At 40.5% G+C, this 24,954-nt stretch overlaps 1 protein-coding gene and 1 pseudogene across 14 annotated transcripts in view; one reads left to right on the top strand and one right to left on the bottom strand.

Annotated features, from left to right (window-relative positions):
- AFDN (afadin, adherens junction formation factor) overlaps positions 1-19,612 on the bottom strand; it is a 147,873-nt gene extending 128,261 nt beyond the window's left edge. For all 14 annotated transcript variants that reach the window (XM_055269593.2, XM_063623809.1, XM_063623812.1 and 11 more), the window contains exon 1: positions 19,274-19,612. In XM_055269593.2, the coding sequence (XP_055125568.1) occupies positions 19,274-19,378 (105 nt within the window). In that variant the 5' untranslated portion in view covers positions 19,379-19,612. The remainder of the gene's footprint in view (positions 1-19,273) is intronic.
- Positions 19,613-20,036: 424 nt separating this feature from the next.
- LOC129476782 (putative uncharacterized protein AFDN-DT) lies at positions 20,037-24,003 on the top strand (annotated as a pseudogene).
- Positions 24,004-24,954: the final 951 nt, after the last annotated feature.

Here is a 24,954-nt window from a genome sequence, read left to right as displayed (position 1 = left end):
TTAATGAGAAGTTTTAAGTAATCAGACAACCTTAACTATTTACAACTATCAGTAAGGCTAATTTCTACAAAGCTCATGGCTTATTTTTGAACTTTTAAAAATTCACGCACTGGTTTTCGGGGAGTTTTGTTTATGTTCATTTATCCCCAAAACAGAAAAAAACACCCCTACAGTTCATTTTGAGGATCTTCTCAATGTCACTGAAGTAAAATTATTTTAGTATTTTTGTAGTCATATTAAAAATTTGGGACTTAAAACATCTAAACCAGTCAACATTTAAAGATCTCATTAACAAACCTACATCCAAGGCTTCTTCTGATACCATGCAGTCCAGTGATAAAAGTTTAATAGATTTGAACCTCATTTAAGGAAAAAAAAGACTGCCCAAGCGCTGATAAACTGGCACCTACTAAATGTAAAAGGAATGGGGTCCAAGCTATCAGCTGTAACTCAAGTGATATGGTTTGGCTGTGTGTCCCCACCCAAATCTCATCTCGAATCATAATCCCCATATGTCAAGGGAGGTAAGTGATTGGATCATGGAGGCAGTTTCCCCCATGCTGTTCTTGTGACAGTGAGTGGAGATCTGATGGTTTTATAAGCATCTGGCATTTCCCCTGCTTGCACTCACTTCTCTCCTGCCACCTTGTGAAGAAGGTGCCTGCTTCTCCTTTGTCTTCCGTCATGATTGTTAAGTTTCCTGAGGTCTCCCCAGCCATGTGGAACTGTGAGTCAACTAAACTTCTTTCCTTTATAAATTACCCAGTCTTGGGTAGTTCTTTATACTAGTGTAAAAACAGAATAATACACTAAGATATTCTGGGTTTTAAAAAATAAGTGCTCAGTCTTTTTAGTTAAATTTCAAGTCCCCTAAAAATAAGAAAACAAAGCATTAAGAAATATTCATTTAGGCCAGGCGTGGTGGCTCACGCCTGTAATCCCAGCACTTTTGGGAAGCCGAGGCAGACAGATCACCTGAGGTCAGGAGTTGGAAAGCAGCCTGACCAACATGGCGAAACCCTGTCTCTACTAAAAATACCATCTGCCTGTAATCCCAGCTACTAGGGAGACTGAGGCAGGAGAATCGCTTGAATCTGGGAGGCGGAGGTGCCAGTGTGCCGAGATCATGCCATTGCACTCCACCAAGAGCAAAACTCTGTCTAAAAAAAGCAAGAAAAGAAAAGAAAAAAGAAATATTCATTTAATAGCAAAAATACCATAAAATTAGAAGACCAAAATGACTGAGTAGGAAAAACTACTTATAAACACAGTAAAACATCAAAATGTTTATTTAAAAAGGATTTTCCATAAAAATTGACGAGAATAAAACAAATTTCTTGACAGAAAAACAAGCACTTCGCATAGAAAGAAAACAAAGATGGCAAGAAACATTCATGAAAGACGCCCTGCTAAGTGCAGTGGCTCATGCCTGTAATCTCAGCATTTTGGGAGGCCCGAGGCAGGCAGACCGTTTGAGCCCAAGAGTTCAAGACCAGTGTGGGCAACATAGTGAGACCACATCTTTATACAAATTTCTTAAAAATTAGCTGGGCATGGTGGCACATGCCTGTAGCCCCAGCTACTCAGGAGGCTGAGACATGAGAATCATTTGAGCCTGGGAGGTCGAGGCTACAGTGAGCTATGATGACGCCACTGCACTTCAGCCTGAGTGACAGAGACCCTGTCTCAAAAAAATAAAAGAGAAAAGGATGTTCAATCTCAACAATGAATAAGGAATTACAAATTTTAAAACCAATGACACATTACTTTTTACCTGTCAGACTGAAAAGTTTAATTCATAATATGCAGTGTTAGGTAAAGGGTCATAGTCACAACAGTGGCAGCATAAACTGGAGGGCCCCCTGCCTTTTGAATAATAACTTGGTAGTCTATCAATATTTTCAATAAGTATAGCCTTTGACTCAAATTCCACTCATAGGAATCTATTTTATGGAAATACGCAAGTATAGAAAGACATGTGTATAAAAATGTTCGTAGCAGCATTACTGGAACAGTGTATTGTGGAAATAGTCAGTGTTCATTAACAGTTAAGAAAATGATTACTACATGGATTATACAGCTACTAAAAAGACAGAATTATATTTATACATACTTTTGTTTTATATAAATATGGGAGAATTTCTTTAATAAAGCATGTTGCAGAAAAGTATATATCCTATGATCCAATTTTTGTAAAATAAAATTCAAATACAGCTGTGCTACAATGGTGCATTCCTGTAATCCCAGCTATTTGGGAGGCAGGATTGCTTGAGCCCAGGATTTAAGAGACCAGCCTCAGCCAAAACAGCAAGATCTCATCTCAAAACACACACACACACACACACACACACACACACACTTTTGAGTCTACAAGAGCAAAACTGGGAAAGACACACTGTAAAAATTCCTTACAGTGGCTATGTCTGGATAGCTAGAATTCAGAGGTCAAAGGGAGACCTTCAGATTTACCCTACAGACTCAATTCAAAAAACATGAACTAAATCCACATAAATCTTAATAAATACAAGCTCTCCATATCTCTTGCTATAAAACTTAAGTTTCCCTTTGAGTAAAACAGGCCAGTTACTGCCCACCTGAAAAAGCTTACATTAGTCTGCAACAGCTTAACTATCCCAAGAAGGTGTTTCTCCTTTAGTCAGATATTGAAATGTTAACACAAAAGGTTCTAATTATATGAGCAGATTATAGTACCAGGTGAAAAGTAGCAGCATATTCTCAGAATAAATCTATTATTTCTTACAATATACTACCAAATCATGAATATCTGCAATGAACTACTTATAGTTAATAAATTTTTGCTGTAAGTTATCCAATTTCTAAAGAAATCAACACAAGCCCAGCAAGGGGCCAGACTTCTAAAGCTTTAAATAAAAGGCTTCAAATTTTACTGTGCTGAGTTTATGTATGACAGTTATGTCCTTACCGATCAACCTTAATGTCTTAGTGCATGCATTCTTCAATTATCCACTGTGCACATCGTGTCCTCCTCTGGAAGACCACACAGCCTGGTCTCTGTCCTCAAAGAGCTTAAGTTTAGTGCAACACCCTTTTAAGTGCATTAACAATGTACTAATGTCCATTCGTCAATCTTAGGAATAAAACAGCTCTCTTATACTTAGTGCTTAATTCGGTGAGGAATACTGTCACATCCTTGACTTTAAGTAGATTTCCCTACAGCAACTTTTTCTTCTCATATTGTAGGGAGAAGAGGTCAAGAATTGCTAAACGGGCATTTTAGCAGTCTGGAGTCCTCCAGGTGATGAAATACTGGAGAAATTAATGTAACATTTGAGTATAGAATGAACTAGAAGCAAAGAGACCAAGTTTACGATGTGGGGGTAATATTTTCACAGAGGCTAATCTGAGAGAGAATACCGGAGCAATAAGTCAAATCCCAACTTTGTCAGCTACCCAAGTGCACTTGATTCCTACTGAATCTCCAGGATTCAATTTATTTTCCTCCCCTATCCTATGCCACTACTCATTAACTATCGTATTTCCTCAATCCCTCTCTTCCAAGACTGGCCACCAAAATCAAACGTAGTTTTAGTTTTGTTTTCTAGACCTTTATTTACAGATAGTAGCAAATGACTAAAAGCTCATGTGTTTTTATAAAACTTTATTGGAGATGCTAAGGACAACCACCAAGGCAGAGGACTCGAAAAACAGCAACAGCCAGCATTTCCTGAGCAATATTCTCAATTGACTGCCAATCTAAAATTGGAAATCAATACTGGATTTTAGTATAGGCAAACCATCACCTAGATTACTTCACCTAGAAATATGCAGTCCAGATTCTGTGATGAAAGCAGTATGTCAACACAGTGAGATGAAACCAAGTATGTGAAATAATACATTCCAGTGGAGGAGAGGAAGGAAGACAGCACAGTAAATCGCAGCTACCATGAAATCAGGCCCTCCATCAACCCATCTTGCAGAGGATCCTGTGACCCAGGAATGCCAGCCAAATTTTTAAATATCTACATAAGCATACACAGTTTGAAGTCAATAAATGCTAAGTATACTATGTCAGCTAGAGTCATTATCAATGTGCCTCCTTGACCTCAGGATTGTGGCCCCATAGTTAATTATGGGGCATTTTTTAATTGAGAGAATGAGTAGAAGAACATCAAGAATCCAGCATTACAATACACACTGTCCTGAGAGATGAGCAAAATGGAGTCAACTAAGGGAGATAAGGAAAGAATAGCTCCAGAAAGAGGCTAGTATCATTACCAAGAAAAAAAAAGGGTGGTAAAAAAAGCCTTTTATGGTCCCACAGTGGGCAACCGGTTTTGGTAATCAGGAAATCAAGGCTACCAAGAAAGGCAGTTCTAGCGGTGTTTTTGGGATAGAAGCAAGAAAGGCAAGGGTTAAATGAGTCAGGAGCAGATGGGGGAAAGGGATAATTCTTGCAGTAAGCTGGAGTAGAAATGTTTGTTGAATGAATGATGAGACAAAACATGAAGAGTTACAAAACTTTAGCAAAGTTTTTTTTTAATTAAAAAACAAAACTTGAGTGCCTTTTAATAGAAGAGAAAAGCCCAAAGATGAGTGAATGGAAGGTACAAAGAAACGACAGAGAGGAAGGGAAGTAAGAGAGAAGGAATGAAAGGGCAGCTGCAAAGTCCCAGAGGAATGAGATCTCAAAAGAAGAAAGGCATCGGTGAGAATTCAGAGGGCTCTTGAAGTAATAAAATAGATAACAATTATAAAAATGTTTCCAGTAGTAGAAAAAAAAATTAGCAACATAAATTGAAACACTCTAACTGATATATTAAGGACATCACAGATGATCAAAGAATAGGAATCTTTACAGAATGCTAGGAAGGGAGGCATTTAAGAGGATACCGAAAAAACTTTGAAGCAAGATCAGAGAGTAGAAATTAAATTAAATGCAATTTAACAAACTTTAAAGCAAGATCATGGAGGACTAAACAAAGTTTAGTAGGTGACACTTTCTAAACTTTCCTCTCCTGATCTGACATCATTGTACAGTATTTTTTTTTCCTGTATTGGACTTCTATGCCCATTCCCTTCCAGTATACTTAGCCAGTTCCCCTTCCCCAGCCCACAAGATATTTTGTTCTCAGGCTTTCTGTCCTAGGTTCTTGTCTCTCCTCACACAACTTTCTCCTTGTAGTCACCTCTATGCCTTGGCTACCTGCTACCTACCACAATCACCCTGAATACCCTGGCTCTCTTCCTAAGTGCCTATGTAGGATGCCTCTGGGAAATCCAAGTACCTCAAATTTGGTATATCTCAAAGAGAACTTTTTATTTCCCCACTCAAATCTAATCTACCACTGACATCTTTTATTCTGGTTAATGACACCATCACCTACCCAAAGTAGCCAAGCAAAAAACTGGGGTTTCCCTGGACTGTTTCCCTTTCTCTCCTCATCAGTCTCCAAATTCCAGTTTACCTCCTTCAGTTTCATTTTCTCCTTCCCTGTTACCTTAGTTCAGGCCTTTACCTCAGACACAAGCGCAGGATGGCCTGAAGGCCCTGCCTCCAAGTGTGCCCTCCCTTCACTCCACAGACTCAGCTGCCACGGAGGTCCATCTGAACTGCAAGCTTCCTCACATTCTTTCTTCTCGAATGTTTTTAACTTCCCTCCCTTCACTCCACAGACTTGGCTGCCAGAGCTCCATCTGAACTGTCAACCTCCTCAAGTTCTTTCATCTTGAATGTTCTTAACTTGGCTTACAAGGCCCATAAGAACTGACCATGATTTACACCTTTGGTTTCGTAACTGGCAACTGGCTCCTCAGCCCCAAACCAACTAGTATGTATACTTGCATGTACACACAGACACACATATAGTGCTCTTCTCAGTCACAACATGATGCTATGAAAACACATGGCCCCAAGATCTTAGCAGCTTACAACAAAGCTGTATTTCTTTCTCACAATAACGTATCATTCTGTGAGTAGCTGGAGCTCTGATCTAGTCATCTTCATTCTGGTACTATGGTTCAAGAATGAGCCCCAGTATGGGACACACTAATGCACGGATGACAGAAAAAGGCAATGACAGAACCATGAAATGGACTTCAAGCTTCTGCTCAGAAACCGTATCTGTCACTGGCCAAAGAAAGTCACATGGTCAAACTTGATGTCAAAAGGGCAAAGGCCATATAATCCTCTTACAAGGAGGACAGTGAATAACGAGGAACAGTACAATCTGCAAGCCCAAAATGGGCCTGCATATTCGCACGTCTGTGCACAGATTCAACCAAATTGAATGTTTTTAAATAAGGTCTCACGCCTTACCCCTTTGCCCCGCTATTTCCTACAAATTTTTCAGGATTCAGAATAAACATCACTTCCTAAAATGAACTCAGTTAAGCTTCCCTGACTTGACAAATCCTGGAAAGGTCCACCGCCCATGAGCTACCTACCAGGTCTCCCCTCTTCGCTGCCCTGAACACACTCTGCTTGCTTGCCATGCCTGTCTTCTACCACAGTGAGATTCTGCCACAGCTGCAGTGCTCCTCTTGCTCAGCGTGGCACCACTGTGCTAGTACAGTGTGTACACACAATGGGTACAAAGAGGATACATCTCTGCTGCAGGAATGCCGGTCCCCTCTTCCCCATAAAATATTCCTTCTCATCTAAAGACTCTGGTCTGTAAACATGCGCCTGATTCCCACCACCCAAATAGAACATTTACCATACTATTGCCATTTTTCTGCAATTTATCTCCCATACTGAAATGGGAGCTTTTTGAGAAAAAGACCATGTGTCAATTAAGTGTCGCATGCTCAGCAAAACCCACACACAGTGGGTGACCACTCAGTGAGTGAACGTGGAAATGGAGACCGAAAGGAACACATGTACTGAGTGGGAGGGCTAGGAGTCAACCTCAAGCCCCAGATCTCAGTGCCAGTTACCGCTCCCTCTTCTTAAGGCACAGCAAGCTCATTAGGTAATTGTTCACTTCCTCCCTTGAGATCACAGATTACTTCATTCCTTCATCTCTGACAAAGTCTGACTCCTAACAGGCTCTCAATAAACACCAGTCTGAATGAATAAGTACATTATCCTCAGATAAATCCCTACAATTGAAGAAAAATGTTTAAATGTCCATAATTTTAATAGGGCTAAGCCATTATTGGAAAAAAAAAAGTAAACAACAGAAACAATTTCCCATGTTTCTCAGCCCATGAAATAGGCACATAACTATTTCCGAAACATTTGCTGTTCATAGGCATCAGTTCATGAAAACAATAATTTCCATTACATTTAATGTAAAATCTGAAGTGTTTCTCAAAAATCAAGCTGGTGATACCATCCACATGCATTTGTAATTACATACTAAAATAAAATGTCTAAGATGCCATTACATTAATAAAATGTTAACATTACTGATTTATCAGAAGCTACTGTTCAGCAGGTACACAAATTATAAACAGGTAGCACTTCATGGTTGGGTGCCACTTCGTTAAAAAAAAAAGTTTTTGAAGTTAAATTATATTTTATGCAAGAATATTGGCCACAAGAATCTAAAGGCAAATGCTACATTAAACCAATACAAATAAGGAAAATATAATGGGTGAGCAACTGAAGTTACCTGCATCTAAGCATCTTACAACACTAGCAGAGTGAGTAGTCTTAGTTTATTCTCATCACAAAATCAGGTAGGCTAACATGTGGTTCTTAAAATCAAATATTCAGAGAGCCCACGATTCATGAAAGAAAAATATTCCTAACTTCCTACTAGAAACCTCCTCCAGGGCTACTCGCCAAGATTCATTGTTTCTTACAAGAAAAAAAAACCAAGGCTCATCACCAGAGAAGACGGGCTGTAGGATGTAAGACGGTACAACAGGCCGCTGTGTCTGAGATTCCCCCTTTTCATTTGGAAATGCAAGTATTTGTTCAATAGATGTTGAGGAACTGTTAGTGATAAAGAATAACCTCTCAAAGATTGTTAAAATTCGAATGTTATCTGGGGAAAAATTGCTAGTTAATGTGTAAATAAAACTTTATGACACAAAATTAACTGAGTGATGGCAGTAAGGAGAACCAGAGTCTCCAAGAGTCACAGAATAAACACATTTTGTTTATTGTTTAATTGTTAAGCACAGACCAGGGAAGGACTAGGGCAACATCCAGAGCAAAATCAGGCAGGGCAGTACCAAGAGGACGCCCAGTAAGAGGACAGGGACTAAGCGAGATGGCGAGATGGCGAGATGGCATGGGCAGGCACAACGATCTCCACAAATGCGGCATCACAGCCAATGCTGTCAAAAAGGCATCTAAACCTTGGGTAGGTCTTGACCTCCTTTCTTTCCTATAGGCCTAAGAAAGTAATCAGTGAAGCTATCAAGACTTCTTCACTGAACTCCTCACTCGTATTCCAATTTCTGGCTGCTATAAAAGATACAAGGTTTGTATATAGTTACAAAATAAAATATGGCATGTGTCACCTTGGCTACAAAACACAGAATCTACTATCACAATGATAAAATTATAATAGGGCTTTAAAAAGTCTAGATGAAAATCAATACATCATGTATTTATGTATGAAATACATATATATGCACATAAGTACATGATCCAAATAAAACAGAAGAGATGTTTTATTACATTATGCCTGTGGTTCTTCCTGAAAATTATGTCCTAAATTTTCTACTTAGAAATTATTTTCCTATAAAACTTCCAAACACTGGTTTCATTGCAGTGACCTTAAATTTTTGGATTTTACAAACATAGTGCTTAAGAGAAGGTTCCAGAGTCAGAGGATCTGGGTTCCAATCACTGCTCTGTGGCTTACTAGTTTTGCATACCCTTAAGCAAGTTATTTAATCTCCCTGTGCCTTGGATTCTTCATCCAGAAATGGGAACAGCAAAAGGACATACCTCACAGGAGAACGTAAAAAGGTAACATACACAAAGCATTTACACTAATGTCAGGTATATATCACATATGTTCACTACATGTGATGTATTACAATTACTATCAGAATAACTTAGGTGACTTTAAAAACTAGATTCCTGACAGAGGCATGGCTGGTTAAGAAACACGATTCAGTACTAAAGATGCAAACAACTAATAAGCAGACACCGCTAAACATACACACAAACTTTTTTCCAAAATAAAATAAAATGTTAAAAAAAAAAAAAAAGCCTAAAAAGCAACTCATTTCTTCAGATGGCAGAATGCTGGGTAATTTGTTACCTTTATTTCTGTTTGTATTTTCCAAATGCTCTAAAATAAGCATATTTGAATAATGGAAAGAAGCAAATATTTTTTAAATGTATCTTACTATAGTGAATCAAACATACTAGCTCCTTCACGTCTAATCACATTTTCAAGAATATACATTAAAAATCAGCCATAAAATATCATAAATGTTTTTTAATGTTTTTCCTGATTTACTAGTCTTAATTTCACTGTCCTTCATATTCTCAAAACAATGTCATGAAGGTAATAAAATTAATTTTGTATAAATTAAAATCAGCAAGTTTGGCACAAAAACCACATTAATTGTACCATGAACTCACTGAAGTCACCTTTGCCAATCTTAAATTAAAAACACATTTTTAAATATTTGAGGTCATAAACATTAAATTCAGTAAAAACACTGTCCATGGTACTCCTGGCAGAGTTCTGAATAAGCAAAAGCTTAGCTGATTTACAAAAGAACCATTACAAATTCATATATTCACCAACTAGGATTTTTTATCTGTATTACATCGTTCTGATAAATTAAAACAATGTTTGCTAATAAGCATGATTCTCTAAATGGTTAAAGATTGTGTAGCACCATAATAGTTTAGTAATGCTATCTATAATAACTAAATGGGTGACTCAAAAACTCAAAATGCCTTTGCACTCATCCATAAATTAACAACACAATATATTTTGTGCGAAACAAGGTGCCACTAAGTAGAAATAAAACTAATCTTAAGTGATGCTAATCTTAAATATAAATGCAGTACTCTGATATTTTGTTTTTGCTACATGTATTTTTTTAATATATCCACATATTATTTTGAAGTATTAAAAATCCATACGTGCATGATTGGTCTTAGAACATAAAATACCGTCTGTGTTTGTGTGTCTGTTTCTCAGGAAATAAGCCAAGGGAAAACACAACTAAACGTAGTAGGAGAAAAAGACGTCCTTACACAGCCGACAGTTGGCTAACTCAAGAGTTCATATTTGGGAGACAGAGACTGAAGGGGCAGACAAGTGCCAGAAGGCCTAAGCCACATTAAACAACAGCATAACTCCACATTGTGCTGAATACATGAGACGCCACTGCTCCCTGAACTACAAGATCTATAAGTAGAACTTGAAAATGTCCCATAAGTAGGTGTGGCTTAGGTCACATCCCGAGTGAACTCAAATAATAAAACTTGATGGTCATCACTCTAATAGCTTGTGGCCAGTATTCTCAAGTAACAAAAATGTAAATGTGTGCATCTTAGCACTGATAACTAAAAATTAAAAGGAGGCATTTATGAATACAGAAAATGTATAATGGGTAAAATAAATATGTTGAAATGTATACTTCCATAATAATGAGCCCTATGTTTACATTTTAAATATTATACGTTTATATTATAGCCTTACTTGGAAAACACCACAATATCTACCTTAGAACACACATATTTTTTAAGTCAGCCCTAAAACTCATCACTAAACATTCTAGGGCAGCAGCTCATAAACTGCAGTCCATGAATCCCCAAGGTTCTCTGAGACCCTTTCAGGTCATCTGTGAGATCAAAACTATTTTCTTAATATTTTGACAGTATTAGCCTTTCTCATTTTGTTGGAATTTGCATGAATGGTCAAAGCAATGATGAGTATAGCTGATGGCACCTTAGCACCAAATCAAGGCAGTAGCACCAAAATGCACTATATACAAAACGTATTTTTTACTACTATGCAAACTTTTTTCAAAGCCAGTTTCACTTAAGAATGTCTTTGATACGACAGAAAAAAATGATTGATTTCCTTGAAAATTGAGTACATGTTTGTTTGTTCAATTATGTGCCAAAATGGGAGGCATACATAAAGCCCTTCTACTTCTGCATACCACAACTTGATGGCTGTCTCAAAAAAAAAGTATATGAGCAATTGTTTAAGTTGTGAATTGGTCACTTCTTTTATGGAACGCCATTTTTTTTAACTGAAAGAACAACTATGCTTATTTAGGCTTAGATATTTGACAGACATTTTGTCAAAAATGAATAACGCACGCTTATCTCTTCAAGTGCTGCCTATGACAGTGATGTCAATAATAAAATTTGAGCTCTGAAATGAAAATTTTTAAAAAACCTGTATCCACTAATGAGAGTCTGAAGGCTTCCCTATACTTACAATTTTTCTGATGAGATCAGTGGTGATATTAACAAAGGTTAACATTTTGATATTGTTTAAGGAAATTTATCAACATTTAGTAGATTTGCATAACTCAGTGAATCAATATTTTCCTAATAATCAACACGAGGGAAGAAAATCACACGTGAGTAAAAGAACCATTCAAAGTGCAAGGCAGACAAATGTGTTTTTTTTTTTTTGAGACAGGGTCTCACTCTGTCACCCAGGCTGCAGTGCAGTGCAGTGGCTCCTTCATAGCTCACTGCAGCCTTGACCTCCTGGGCTCAAGCAATCATCCTGCCTCAGCCTCCCAAGAAGCTGGGAACACAGGTATGTGCCACCCTGCTTGTTAATTTTTTTTTTTAATTTTGGTAGAGACGGGATCTCACTGTGTTGCCCAGACTGGTCACAAACTTTTGGGCTCAAGCAATACTCCTGCCTTGGCCTCCCAAAATGCTGGGATTACAGGGATGAGCCACCGTGTACAGTACGAAAAGTATTTAAAAGAATCTTCCAAAGGAGGATAGCAGAAATGAAAATAAAGTAAGCTCAAACTAGAATCCTTGACACAACTGATTTTATTCCCAATGCCTCTTAAAAAGAATCGTTCCATGGGTGGCAGGAGGGGTGTTTTCATGGTGCGATGCACCATGACTTGTTATTCAAGATGTAGTCCACTGTTCCATCTATCACGTTTTATACCTTTCCAAAAAAAAAAAAAAAAAAACCGAAACAACAACAACAACAAAAATCATTCCAATTAATGGCATTCACAGCAACCTGGATGGGACTGGAGACTATTATTCTAAGTGAAGTAACTCAAGAATGGAAAACCAAACACATGTTCTCACACCTAAGTGCGAGCACTTAATGAGGATACAAAGGCATAAGAATGACACGATGGACTCTGGGGACTCGGGGAAAAGGGTGGGAAGAGGGCGAGGGATAAGACTACTAACTGCGTTCGGTGTACACTGCTAGGGTGATGGGTGCACTAAAATCTCACAAATCACCACTAAAGAACTTACTCAAGTAACCACATACCTCCTGTTCCCCCAAAACCTACAGAAATAAAAAATTTTAAAAAAATTCCAAGTTTTTCCCAATGAAATTAATGTAAAAAATGTAATGTAACCTAATAACTCACTAAAAAGCTCGTGTAAAAGCACATTATTGAAAAACAAATGTTCTTTGCAACCTATGTAAAATCATGGTATACTGCATGAGCATCTAGGAGTCTGCAGCACTCGGAATTTTATTCGGATAACAATAACGACATTTAAAATAACATATTTGAAAGATATTTTCTCAATCTATGAATTTTATGCTAAGCATGTTTATAAGAGATTATGAAACTTAAAAATACAATGTTTTTAAAATTGTGGATAGTGTCTGAGAGTGACCATATTGTTACTCCCATTTCATTTTCTCTACTTAACATACAGAACCAAAGTCAAAGAAGAGGAGTGAAACTGGCAATCTCAAATCTCAGTACCAAAAGCTGGTAACAGTGAAAAAAATGACAGAATTTGTGTTGGTTCTCCTATAAAAAAATCAGGAACTAGAATAATAAGTAGACCACAATGGAAAGTACCACTATGAGCAAACAAGAATAAAGAGAAAGTAAATTCTTGGAAGAACCAAAAGTTTTAAGTCTGCAAAGAGCAGAAACCACCTGATTTTCCTTTAATAGAACATGTATGAAATCAAGCAAGAGAACTTGCTAGAATTCTGAATAAAACAGCCCACTGCACCACTCAGCCAATAAAACACCCCCCAAACAACAGAAACAAATGAGCATTTTTTTCAAGGATCATAATGTTGGGTCAATCTTTCCTCTATTCTGAAAATCAAAGACACTTTCAGGTGGAGTTTTAGGAGACAAGGCACGACTTCCTAATTTGGAAACAACCTAGCATGCTGTTGTTACTATAGTCAGTGGCAGAGCTAGACTAGAGCTAACCTCAACTGCAATATGTACTTTTCAGCCTGCTTCCACCCTACCGAAGAGGAAGATGGTTTTTAAAACACACACAAAAAAGTCTGAATATTCTGTGAAAATGGTCTTGTCCTGTCAGCCTAGGTCAACCAGGCACTAATAAACTTCAGGAAGTTTGAAACTGCAGAAACTGCAAAAACAGTGCCAGCAAGTCCACCCTGTTCACACCTAGAGTTAAAGGAGACAACTCCAGTTTATGGCTGTTGTCCTGGTATAATTATTAATAGTGCCCACTTGCACTCACAGGGTTCCACATGGCCACTCTTAACTAGAAAGGAGTGACGCTTACAAGGTAAAGCAAGTTGTGCATATTCAGCCTAAAAACATAGCAAAATGTAAACATGTGCAACCAAGATTGACGTTTCTTATTTTCTGTAAGCCATACAATTTTAACATTAAATTTCTTGTGAGCAAAAGCACAAAAATTTTGGCTCTCTTCCAGCCATAGTAAACTATTCCATTTCAGTTCCTCAAAAGAGTTTCACTCATGACATACATGCATAAATTTGTAAGTATAAAACTTCAAATTATCCTTTACTTTTGGAAACATACTGGAAAATACCTTCCTGCTTATATTTGAACCACCTCTCTATATGCTTATTCTCACTTTATTAAGCACATTCACTTTCTAAATTAAATTCTAATATGGTTTTGGTCAATCACATATGTCAAAATGATTAGTGAATTTTATGTTTTTATGGTTGCTAGAATGAAATCTCGACCAGGTAACTTGAGCTAGGCAAAGATCTCCCTTGCCACCTCTTTAGCCCAGTTACACACAACGAGAAATGTTCAGAAAAATCTTCTACTCATGAACAAAGACGGTACAATTTTTAGAACATGCACACACCTGCTACGAATTCCTACATACGGAGACACGAACTGGAAGCCCACCAGTAGATTTTTCAGGCCCTATCAGCACATCAGCGTTAGCCAACTCTGACATGCCCAGAACTGGTTAAAGGGTCTGTGGGATTTGGCACACTGCTTAGTATCCAACTTACAAGTGTAAATGTAGGTCAGACAGATACATTTGATCCCTGTCTTAAGTATCTACAAGGTGAATGGGTATATCCTATACACAATCAGCCAGAAAACTAACAGAAATAGCAAACATTTGAACAACAGCAGAAATCAAGACTCAATCTACTCTGAAAATAATTTTCAACTGAGAAGTTCAGTCTCTTATGTTCAATAACTGCTACCTGCATATACATTTTATTTATAATAAACATGTTTATATCAAAATAAATGCTATACTACTTATTAGTACATACTGTCTGACATTACACCAAAATTCAAGTCTGGTAAAACTGTTTATAAACAAATTAGTCTATGCCACCAGATTAACCAACACCTAGAAATAATGCTTTATACACTACAATTGCTCAATCAAATCCTTAATGACAATCATAAACGTTTCTTAAGCTTCCCACCAATTTGGTGTGATATCCTGATCATTTATGATCCCTGTTTTTCAAGAATATGAAAGACCCACTTCTGCTATTCTGCCACTATTAATTTAACCACAATCACAGTTTGATAGTGTTATAAAAGTCTATAGTTATAACACTTACTTTCCATCAGGTCTGCAAATTATGTAAAATAAAATTATTTTTCACTGGCAGGAGGATAGCAAATTGAAACTAGCCTAGATATAGTTTCAACTTAAGATGACTCAACACTGTTAGATAAGAGCTGTCCCTCAGACTCACAAGAACACACTGAATCAAACATACAACAACCAGTTATTAAAGGAAATAAAAGATTTTAAAAGGTTATAACCACCAATGAGATTCAACTTATCAAAAATAAAAAATAGAGATGCCTATAAATACTAAAAATACATCATTGGCAATCATCCATCTCATTAAAACATCAGTCACCAGAAACAGATTTTCAGCAGTACCAATATTTAAAAATACAACTATTGACAGCCAGGCACAGTGGCTCACGCCTGTAATCCCAGGACTTTGGGAGGCCAGGCAGATCACCTGAGGCCAGGAGTTCCAGACCAGCCTGGCCAACATGGCAAAAGCCTGTCTCTACTAAAAATACAAAAGCTAGCCAGATGTTGTGGCACATGCTTGTAATCCCAGCTACTCAGGTAGCTGAGGCACAAGAATCACTTGAACCTGGAAGGTGGAGGTTGCAATGAGCTGAGATCACGCCACTGCACTCCAGCCTGGGTGAGAGAGTGGGACTCTGACTCAAAAAAAAAAAAAAAAAAAAAGTTTCAAATATAGTTCAGTTGTATGATAAAGCATACTCACAAGCTAAATATTAGTCTGGAATATAGATGTAGCTATAAGTCATGCAATTATTACCACTTCACCTGAAGACTTTCTACTCTATCTCTGCTGACAAAGTTATTTCTTACACAGATCTCTGGAAAACATGAATCACCACATTACTTCTTGATTAATCAGAGTATTAAAATGTAATGTATTCACCTGTAATAAAGCATACGTAGGTGTCCACCTAAATTCTGGGTTATTTTTACCATCAGGGCAAGAAGGAGACAATAAATCCAATAAAAAATAAATGACTTTAAGAAGTATCTCATGAAGCGAAATAGTCAATTACCTAGCATAATTTCTGCATTTAAGTGTAAGCTTCTTGCAAAACTAAGAATAAGACATGAAAACATAAATACTCACTGGCCTAATAAACACTCTTCACTAAATTTTTAGAAAGCATATATCCCATATTTTGTCATGAATAAAGGTATATACAATGAAGGCCATATTCGACATTCTTTCCACACAATATTTATTGAGCCCCTACCATGCAATACACAGAACAACTATTCAAGAAAATTCTACACTCTTGCCTTCATGTAATAAGAGGGAGACAGACATACCAATGGCAATGACAAGTCATGGTAAGTTAAAACCAACAGGGAGACCTTTGGATAACCAGAGAAGCCCTCTTCTGAAGAGGTGACAGGAAAGATTAAAAGGACTCTGCTGCCGTAATTATTCAGGAATCCCTAAAAGAAAACAAGCCGTAACATTAAAAATAAGCAAAGGAGGGACTATACATACTGTAAGGAGTTTCCGTGAGCTACAGCTTTTCATAGTAATCAAGACATTAAGTTAGCTTAGCATCAATCTCCTGGTTATAAAATAACATCATCAGGTTTAGATCAACTCTCATTTTACAAATTCCAAATGAATCTAGGATCCAAGTGACAAATAGCCTGAAAAATACTCGTGATAGCCTACTTATTCTTCGTAAGCCCTTCTTTTAAACACAAACGTGAATACAAAGGAAAAAGCAAACTTAGCCAGGATGATGTTAAAACATAACTCTAATTTTCTTAAAAAAAGAATGTAATCCAAAGAACCAAGTTTATCATCTTCCTAAACACAGAAACCACAAAATTATCAGTGGTTATCAAAGCTGCCTGAAACCACCAATCATAGATGATTAATGAAGTTATAAAATTTGAAAACAGATACTTATCACCATACCAAAAAAAAAAAACAAACAAAAGAAAACCCACAACTATACTCTCATACACATAAAAAGAATACTCAAGTAAATAAATACAAGGCTTAAATCTTATTTCTACAAATCAATTCCTGCAGTGAATTTGTTCAACATTTACTGAACATCTGATAAGGACCAGTACAATGCTTCTGTTCTTGCAGAAAACTACAAAATTGGATTTGTGATGACCAAATAGAGTAAAAATAATCATTAGATGGTTAAAAAAAATTCACACGAGCTTAGACAAAGCAAATTGAAACTGTTGGCCTTGAAATACTGGCTGAGACAATTACTCATATTAAGTTTACCTACATCATAATAAAAGATACAATATGTTAAATGCAAAGTTTAACTAGGACCATAATAAATTTAATAGTACAGGAAGGTTCTCGAGAAAAGAAAATAGAAACGTAGGCCAGCCACTATACAGTGAAAAAGCTAAAAAACCAATATATGGACATTCTTAAAAACCAATTCATTTCATTATGAAAGGCTTCTAATACAATTCTGAAGAATAATTTCTAAAAATAGAAATGTTCAGATATGAGTAGGGAGAAAAATTAAGAAATGGAATATATCATCTTTTTTTCCAAGTCCTTCAATTCTTGTTTTGCTTCAATGTATGTACAAAGCAAACTTTCACCTACAGTATAACTGAAAAAATAGCTTTCCAAATGACAGGCCAATTTTAAAAACTAGTCATATCACTAAGAAATAAAAAGTTTCAATTGAGTGCTTAAAATAGAATTTAATTAAATCAATGAACTATAACGTTTCTGATTTGAGACTTTTTTAAATGCTAACTCAATTCGAAATCCCAAAAAGCTGAATTCTCTTTATTAAACTGAAAAAAGATTCCTTTCCACCAGACTTGAGAAATCTCTCAAAAAAAAAAAAAAAAAAAATCCATTCAAACAAACAAAAAAAAAAAACTACACACCAAGAAAATGTTTTATGGTCAATTTTCTTAATCTTGTGATAAAAAGAAAAATTAATTCATTCTTCTGAAAGAAAACATAATCCTGAAACTAAATTATCATGTCACCTTTCTAAAGATATACTATGAACGAGCACAAGTACATAGTACTAACTCGCTTACTACAACCTAACTCATAAAATCATTACAGAAGATGAATGAATCAGGAGTAACTTCACATAACATCTATGCTCAAATTGGCAACCTGAGCCTAATGACGTGTGTCAGTATTCAGCTAAGGATTAAGACAAATGGCTAGCTACCCACGTCAAGTGCAGTCACAGGTACAGACGAAGACAGAAGAAATACAGTCCTTCCCATGACTGATAAAAACTCAAGAAGTCAGAGAAACAATAGTCAAATTTTCTCGAAAATATAAAGTGGAATTTAATGATAAAAGGATTAAATTTCATAAGAATGTTCAAATTTGCCAAACATGTTTTGTTGCCTAGGAGCCAGTATTTTACAGCTAGTATTAACTATAAATCACCTATTACAACAAATCAAAAATAGACGCTATTAAAGTGATTTCCTAAACGGGCACAAATATTGAGCGAAATGTTTTTTATGCTGTTAAAGTCTGTGCAGCCACCGAATGAACAGAGCGCGGAACCGACCCCTGCGGAGCGATTTACAGGGTTGCTCCCTGACCCTTCACCTCCCTCCCCTCTCCAGAGCCCTTCCTAGTGGACTTGGACTCAAACATTTTTTTAAAAGCTGCTCGGAACGCTTTCAGCAGCTTTGTTATAAACAAGCCCCATTGTTACCAGACCAGGAGCGAGCGTGATTTCCTCCTCCTCTCAGGGAGCCAGCCTGGGGCCGGCGCCTCCCTCCGGGCAGAGGCCGCCGCAGAGGGCCCTTCCTCGCGGCCCCGAAGGTGGAGAAGGCGCGCCTTTCCTCGGAGGAGTCCGACTCCGGGCCTGTGCCATCAGGGAGCCCGCACCTCCCGAACTTTGTGATACTGACTTTCCCCTCCCAGCTGGCAGCCTGCAAGTTTATGAACCCGAAGCACAGCGCGCGTCACAGGCTCCATCCCGGCCACGGCGAAGGGGCGCCGCGAGCCACAACCGGGCTGCAGGTGGAGGGCGCCGGCCCCGCGCGCCGCCGGGGATGAGACCGGGGCCGCGCCGCGCTCGCGAGGGTGGAGGGCGGCGGCCCAGGTGAGCCACCAGGTGAGCGGCCGGAGAGGGGAACAGGTGACTGCCGCGCCCCGCCAGCCCCCTCTCGGCCCGCGCGACCCCGGGATACACCGCGGCAGGGGGACGGGGACTGCGGGGGACGCCGGGGCCCGCGGTGGGCCTGGGGGAGGGGAGGGGAGAGAAGGGGAGGAGTGGGGGGAGGGGGAGGGGAGGGCGGGTCCGCGGCTGGCGGGCGGCGGCAGGGGGGGAGGGGCGGGGCGCGGCGGGCGGGGGTCGCGCAGGCCCCGCGCCCGGCGGCGCTCACCTCGGTCGGCTGGCTGATCTCGAATAGGTCCAGCCGGTTGGCGTTCCAGTGGTGGATGATGTCGGCCAGCTTCCGCCGCTCCTCGTCACGGCCGCCCGCCGACATGGTCCCGGCCGCGCCTCCTCAGGCGCGCGGGGCCGGGGCTGGAGGACGGGCCGAGGACGACAGGTCCGCGGGGGCCCGGCGCCCCTCGCCACCCCCCGCCGGCCGCCTCCGCCTCCGCGGCTGCCTCTGCCTCCGCCTCCGCGCCCGCGCCGCGTCCTCCGACTTGGCCTCCGCCTGGGGCTCCGTCCGCGTCGCGCCGCCTCAGCCCCGCCGGCCGGTGTGCGCCCGGCGCCCGCACCCGCCCGCGCCCCGCCTGCTGCCGTGCGCGCCCCCGCCCGCCGTGCGCGCCGCCGCCCGCGCGCCGCTGCCGCACCTCCGGGCCGCTCCGCTAGGTGCTGCTGCCGCGGCCGCCAGGGAGGGAGGTGCCGGAGGGCGGGCCCCGCGCGGTGCTAGGGTTCCGTCTGGACTGGCGGTGGTGGGTCCCGACCGGCGGTGCCGGGTTCTGTCCCGACCAGCGGTGCTAGGTTCGGTTCGGACGCGCGCTGCTGGATCTAAATGGGCGGTGCTGGGTCCGATGGGTGGTGCTGTGTTCGGTCCGGACGCGCGGTGCAGTGTCTGGACGGGCGGTGCTGGATCCAAATGGGCGGTGCTGGATCTGGACGGGCGGTGATGGGTCCGATGGGCGGTGCTACGTTCGGTTCGGACGGGCGGTGCTGGGTCTAAATGGGCGCTGCTGGGTCCGATGGGCGGTGCTGGGTTCGGTCCGGACGGGCGGGGACGGGCGGTGCTGGGTCCAAATGGGTGGTGATGGATGTGGGGACGGGCGGTGCTGGGTCCAAATGGGTAGTGATGGATGTGGGGACGGGCGGTGCTGGTTCCGGACGGGTGGTGCTGGGTCCGAACGGGCGGTGGGTCCGATGGGCCGTGCTAGGTTCAGTTCAGATGAGTGGTGCTAGGTCTAAATGGGCGGTGCCGGGTCCGATGGGCGGTGCTAGGTTCGGTCCGGACTGGCGGGTCTGGGTCTGGACGGGCGGTGCTGGATCCAAATGGGGGTGCAGTGCTGGATCTGGACGGGCGATGCTGGGTCCGAACGGGCGGTGGGTCCGATGGGCGGTGCTAGGTTCGGTTCGGACTGGCGGTGCTGGGTCTAAATGGGCGGCGCTGGGTCCGATGGGCGGTACTGGGTCCGGTCCGGACGGGCGGGTCTGGGTCTGGACGGGCGGTGCCGTATCCAAATGAGCGGTGCTGGATCTGGACGGGCTGTGCTGGGTCCGGACGGGTGGTACTGGGTCTAAATGGGCGGTGCTGGGCTCAGCAGGGGACAGGTGGGCGTGGCGGCACAGGTACGGAGCGCAGGGCTGGTGCAGCTCCCTCTTCGAAGGGCCCTGCGCTCCCCGCGCTCGCTGCTCCTCCCGCCCGCGCATTGCCCGGGGGCTGCTGCGTGTGTCTTCCAGGGTGATTCCTTTCCGCTGGGGTCACTTCAAAGCCGACCTTTTCAAGCTGTTTTCTTCCGAGGACGACACGTTATTAAGCTTGGTGTGCATTTCAAGGGTCATGTTTTCTGAACCGCGCTCCGCCGCTCCCGGGGTGTTCGAGCCCCCGCATTGCTGTGCGGTGTTCCTCTCACAGAGTGAGGTTGGAGGGTCCCACTGCCTTTGTGTGTCTCCTTAGAAAACGCCTCTTCTCTCAGACACATTGTTATCTGCCAATCCTTCGCAGACGTAGAGAACGGACTGCAGAGTTAATAAACGTCGAGGGGAAGCTTTGATGCGCCCCAGTTGGCCCTGAGAGATGCCACGTGAGCCGTCAGTTTAAATCCTGTACGTGTCCCCGTGGACGTGGAAACCTGAAATTAATTTCAGTAGCAAGCTTTGTGAACTGTAGGGATTTTTTTTCATTAGGTCTTTTTTGTAACTGCCCCTCCCCTCCCCCACCCTTTGTTTTGGCTGCAGAACACATCTCAGCAGTCTTCCCATGCAGAGTTCAGTCAGGCGAAGTTGCGTTCTTACGTTATCTGTGATGTGTTGTAACAAAAAGCGTTTATCTTTGAAACACTAAGGCAAGTAATGAGAAGAGTGAACCATATTTGACAAAGCCTTTTTATTTTTGTCGTTACTTTTTTTTCCAATGTGGAAATAATTTTTCTCTCCACCAACTGGATTTCCTCTTTTGCAGACAATTAGAGAATTCTGTCATTCCCACTGGGTTCTGTCTTTTCTACTGCACTTGTCCAGTACCGCTACATAAGGAGGCTTCTCAGCAGAGGAGCCTGGGGTGTTGAACCAGTGCCATGAGGGAATGAATTATTCAATAGATCGCTAGTCTCCTTTCTTAAAATTAAAGTGTGGTGACTTGCAGAAAAGCGCCTGTGTCTAAATGGCATCCTCATGTTGTAGCACTCGGCTTCTTTATGCCTTTCAGTTCCTGCGCTTCCCGATGGACTCGAGTTTTTACTATGTGGGCATCTCCGTGCCTGCACAGTGAAGGACTCTGACTGGGTTCCACACGTGCTGCACAGATCCCTGACACAGCGTTAACTGAACCTCAGCTGCAGGAGCTTCATTCCTGAGGATGCTGTTACCGAGAATGACTTGCCTCTTGAAGAATGAGTTTGCAAAGCTGGCAGTTAGATTGCTGATGTCCAAAGTAAGTATATGTAGCATCACTAAAGAGAAAATTCAGGATTCCTGGAAAACAGTTATGGGCTCTCTGCAGTGTTATTTTTGTAATAAAAAACATATAGCATATGTGAAATACCTACTGGGTGATGCAGGACACATAGAAGGCTCTAAATTAATATGAATCATTCTCGTTTTTTGTCATTAAAAGTCCCCATTTGTATTATGTATGAGTGGTATATCAATATCTAAACTACACCTCATTGTAGGTGCCAACCAACATTAGTTTATTGACAAATGTTTAAGAGCAGCCAGAAAGTCATAGAATACCTATGATTCTTAAATCATGAACACTCCCGTAACTGGTATATGTTTAGGACATGAAAATTTCCAGGCTGACAAATCATTTCACCGTCATTGGTCAAGACTCCAGGGTGATATTCTGAGCCGTATGTTAATTTCGATACCACCTAGAACAATAAAAGGTAAACATGCTACCATCTTCTATTCTCATTGCACCACTGGATTCTGGTACATCTAAAAATTGCACTTAAATGATATCCAAGAAATGCTGTATAAAAACAAAATAGGGCCAGGCGCAGTGGCTCACACCTGTAATCCCAGCATTTTGGGAGGCCAAGGCTGGCAGATCATGAGGTCAGGAGATCAAGACCATCCTGGCTAATACGGTGAAACCCCGTCTCTACTAAAAATACAAAAAAATTAGCCGGGCATGGTGGTGAGTGCCTGTAGTTCCACCTACTTGGGAGGTGGAGGCAGGAGAATGGCATGAACTCGGGAGGTGGAGGTTGCAGTGAGCTGAGACCGCCCCACTGCACTTCAGCCTGGGCGACAGAGCAAGACTCTGTCTCAAAATAAATACATAAAATAAAAGAATGGGCTTTTCTGTTATTAATTCCATTTTATACATGGTGAGACTGAAATGCAAGATAAAGGACTGGACTGAAGCTAAACGAAGCTGCAATGGGCAAGGTTGAAAAAGACCTTTTTAATCTATAAGTCAGTTTTTGAAAATTTAAGTTTCTACTTTATAATTTTAGTTTTCCTTTTAAATGTATATTATTTTTAGTTGCACTATTCAAAAAGTTTTACAGCTTCTATTTCAATCAGCACTGATATACTAATATTTTTAAGTATCTCCTATCTAAAACCGAAATCTATGTAAAACCTAAAAGTACCAGGTAGTAGAGGACAACAGAGTAAGACTGTCTCTTAAAAAAAGAAGTATCACATAATAGGAATAAATATGAGGACAGAAAGTAATAATATTTTTGAATTTCTGATTAAACTTTGCACTTAATTTAAAAATTTTTTCAAAATATTATGAAAACCAGGTTTTGAGACCAGCCACGTGAAATAAACCTTTTCCTGCCCCAATTTTCACAACCGCTAGAAAATAGTAGGTACCAGGGAAAAGATTAATACATCTAATAAAAAAAGATACAAATATATCAACTATGTTTAACCATATCAACTATATTTAGTACCCTATAGGTCATTTAATTTTCTAGCCACCAATAAATTCCATATTTTATTAAATTAATCAAATTTTGAAAAATGTCAATATTACTGTATAAATCATCTTACAAGTCCTTTTAGTAGATATATCAATTCAGAGGATGGTCTTTAGCAAAAAAAGTAAAGTAAAAGGATTTAATAAAGGTCAAATAGCAGACATTCTAGGGCAGGCAGCCTTCTACAGTAGCCCACGCATGAAAAAGTTAATCTAATTAGTTGATCAATAAAGTTAAATAACCAAACTCTCCTTTGCTTAACCCATTGCTAGAAAGGCCAGTGTTGTTAATTTCGTTTTTTAAACAAACAAGCCAAAAAGATAAATTCTAGAGGATTAGTTGTTCATAAGTAGGGTATGTGCTACTTTATTGGAAAATGAAGAAATATATCTTTCAACTCTGCTTCCTTCATTGCTTTCTCATGTTCCTAATATTTAGTCACATTTTAGGTTAGAACTTTCAGGAAGTGAGTTTTTACACAGAAATTAGTGCTATAAACAGCCCTTAAAATAGGAATTTAATTATACTTATTTTATATATATATATATATATATATATGTATATAATCTTAGCAACCCAGAAAGACATCTGTGGTTAAATGTGTTCTCTGACATTTATTAAACTAAGATGATACTGGAAGGAAAAAGCTAAATCTTAAATACATAAACAACGTATTTACACTGTGATATGGTTCAGATCTGTGTGCCAAAGCCGAGTCTCGTGTCAGATTGTAATCCCTAATGTTGGAGGTGGGGCCTGGGAGGAGGTGATTGGATTGGATCATGGGGGCGTATTTCCTCCTTTGGTGCTATTCTGGTGATAGAGTTCTCACTAAATCTTGTTGTTTAAAAGTGTGTGGTACCTCCCTTCCCCAGCTTCCTCCTGTTCCAGCCAGGTAAGACATGTCTGCTTCTCCTTTGCCTTCTGCCATGATTGTAAGTTTCCTGAGGCCTCCCCAGCCATGCTTCCTGTACAGCCTGCAGAAACATGAGCCAATTAAACCTCTTTTCTTTATAAATTACCTAGTCTCAGGTATTTCTTTATAGCAATGCAAGAATGGAATGGACTAATACACACTGAATGCAAAGAAATGAAATGGGTGTGTGTGTGTGTGTGTGTGTGTGGAAGGTATTAGAAGGGGATTATACTGTAAACATGGGTCACTTACCTTTTACTGTGTTGGAGAATTGCTTTGCATTATCTTCTTTTTATTCAGTACATGTTGCACACTAAGTTAAAATGTGATCATATATATCCTGAAAATAATGAAAGAATATCAGGCTGTGAGGAGATTTGTGAAAGGGCGTCTCCCCTGCCTGCCTCCTTGTCCTCCTTTCCGCATTCTGCCCATCCTCAGCCCTGTGAGGTGTCACTGCATGGTGCTCTGGAAGCGCTCTCACTTCCAGAATTTCTCCGTCCAGTGGCCCATTTCGTCAGTTTCGGTTTCCCACTTTGAAAACCGATCAACTGGCCGGGCGTGGTG

Source organism: Symphalangus syndactylus, chromosome 2, assembly GCF_028878055.3.
Source record: "Symphalangus syndactylus isolate Jambi chromosome 2, NHGRI_mSymSyn1-v2.1_pri, whole genome shotgun sequence".
Lineage (NCBI taxonomy): Eukaryota > Metazoa > Chordata > Mammalia > Primates > Hylobatidae > Symphalangus > Symphalangus syndactylus.
Note: the sequence above shows the minus strand (reverse complement) of the source record. Positions and strands in the feature narration are given on the sequence as shown.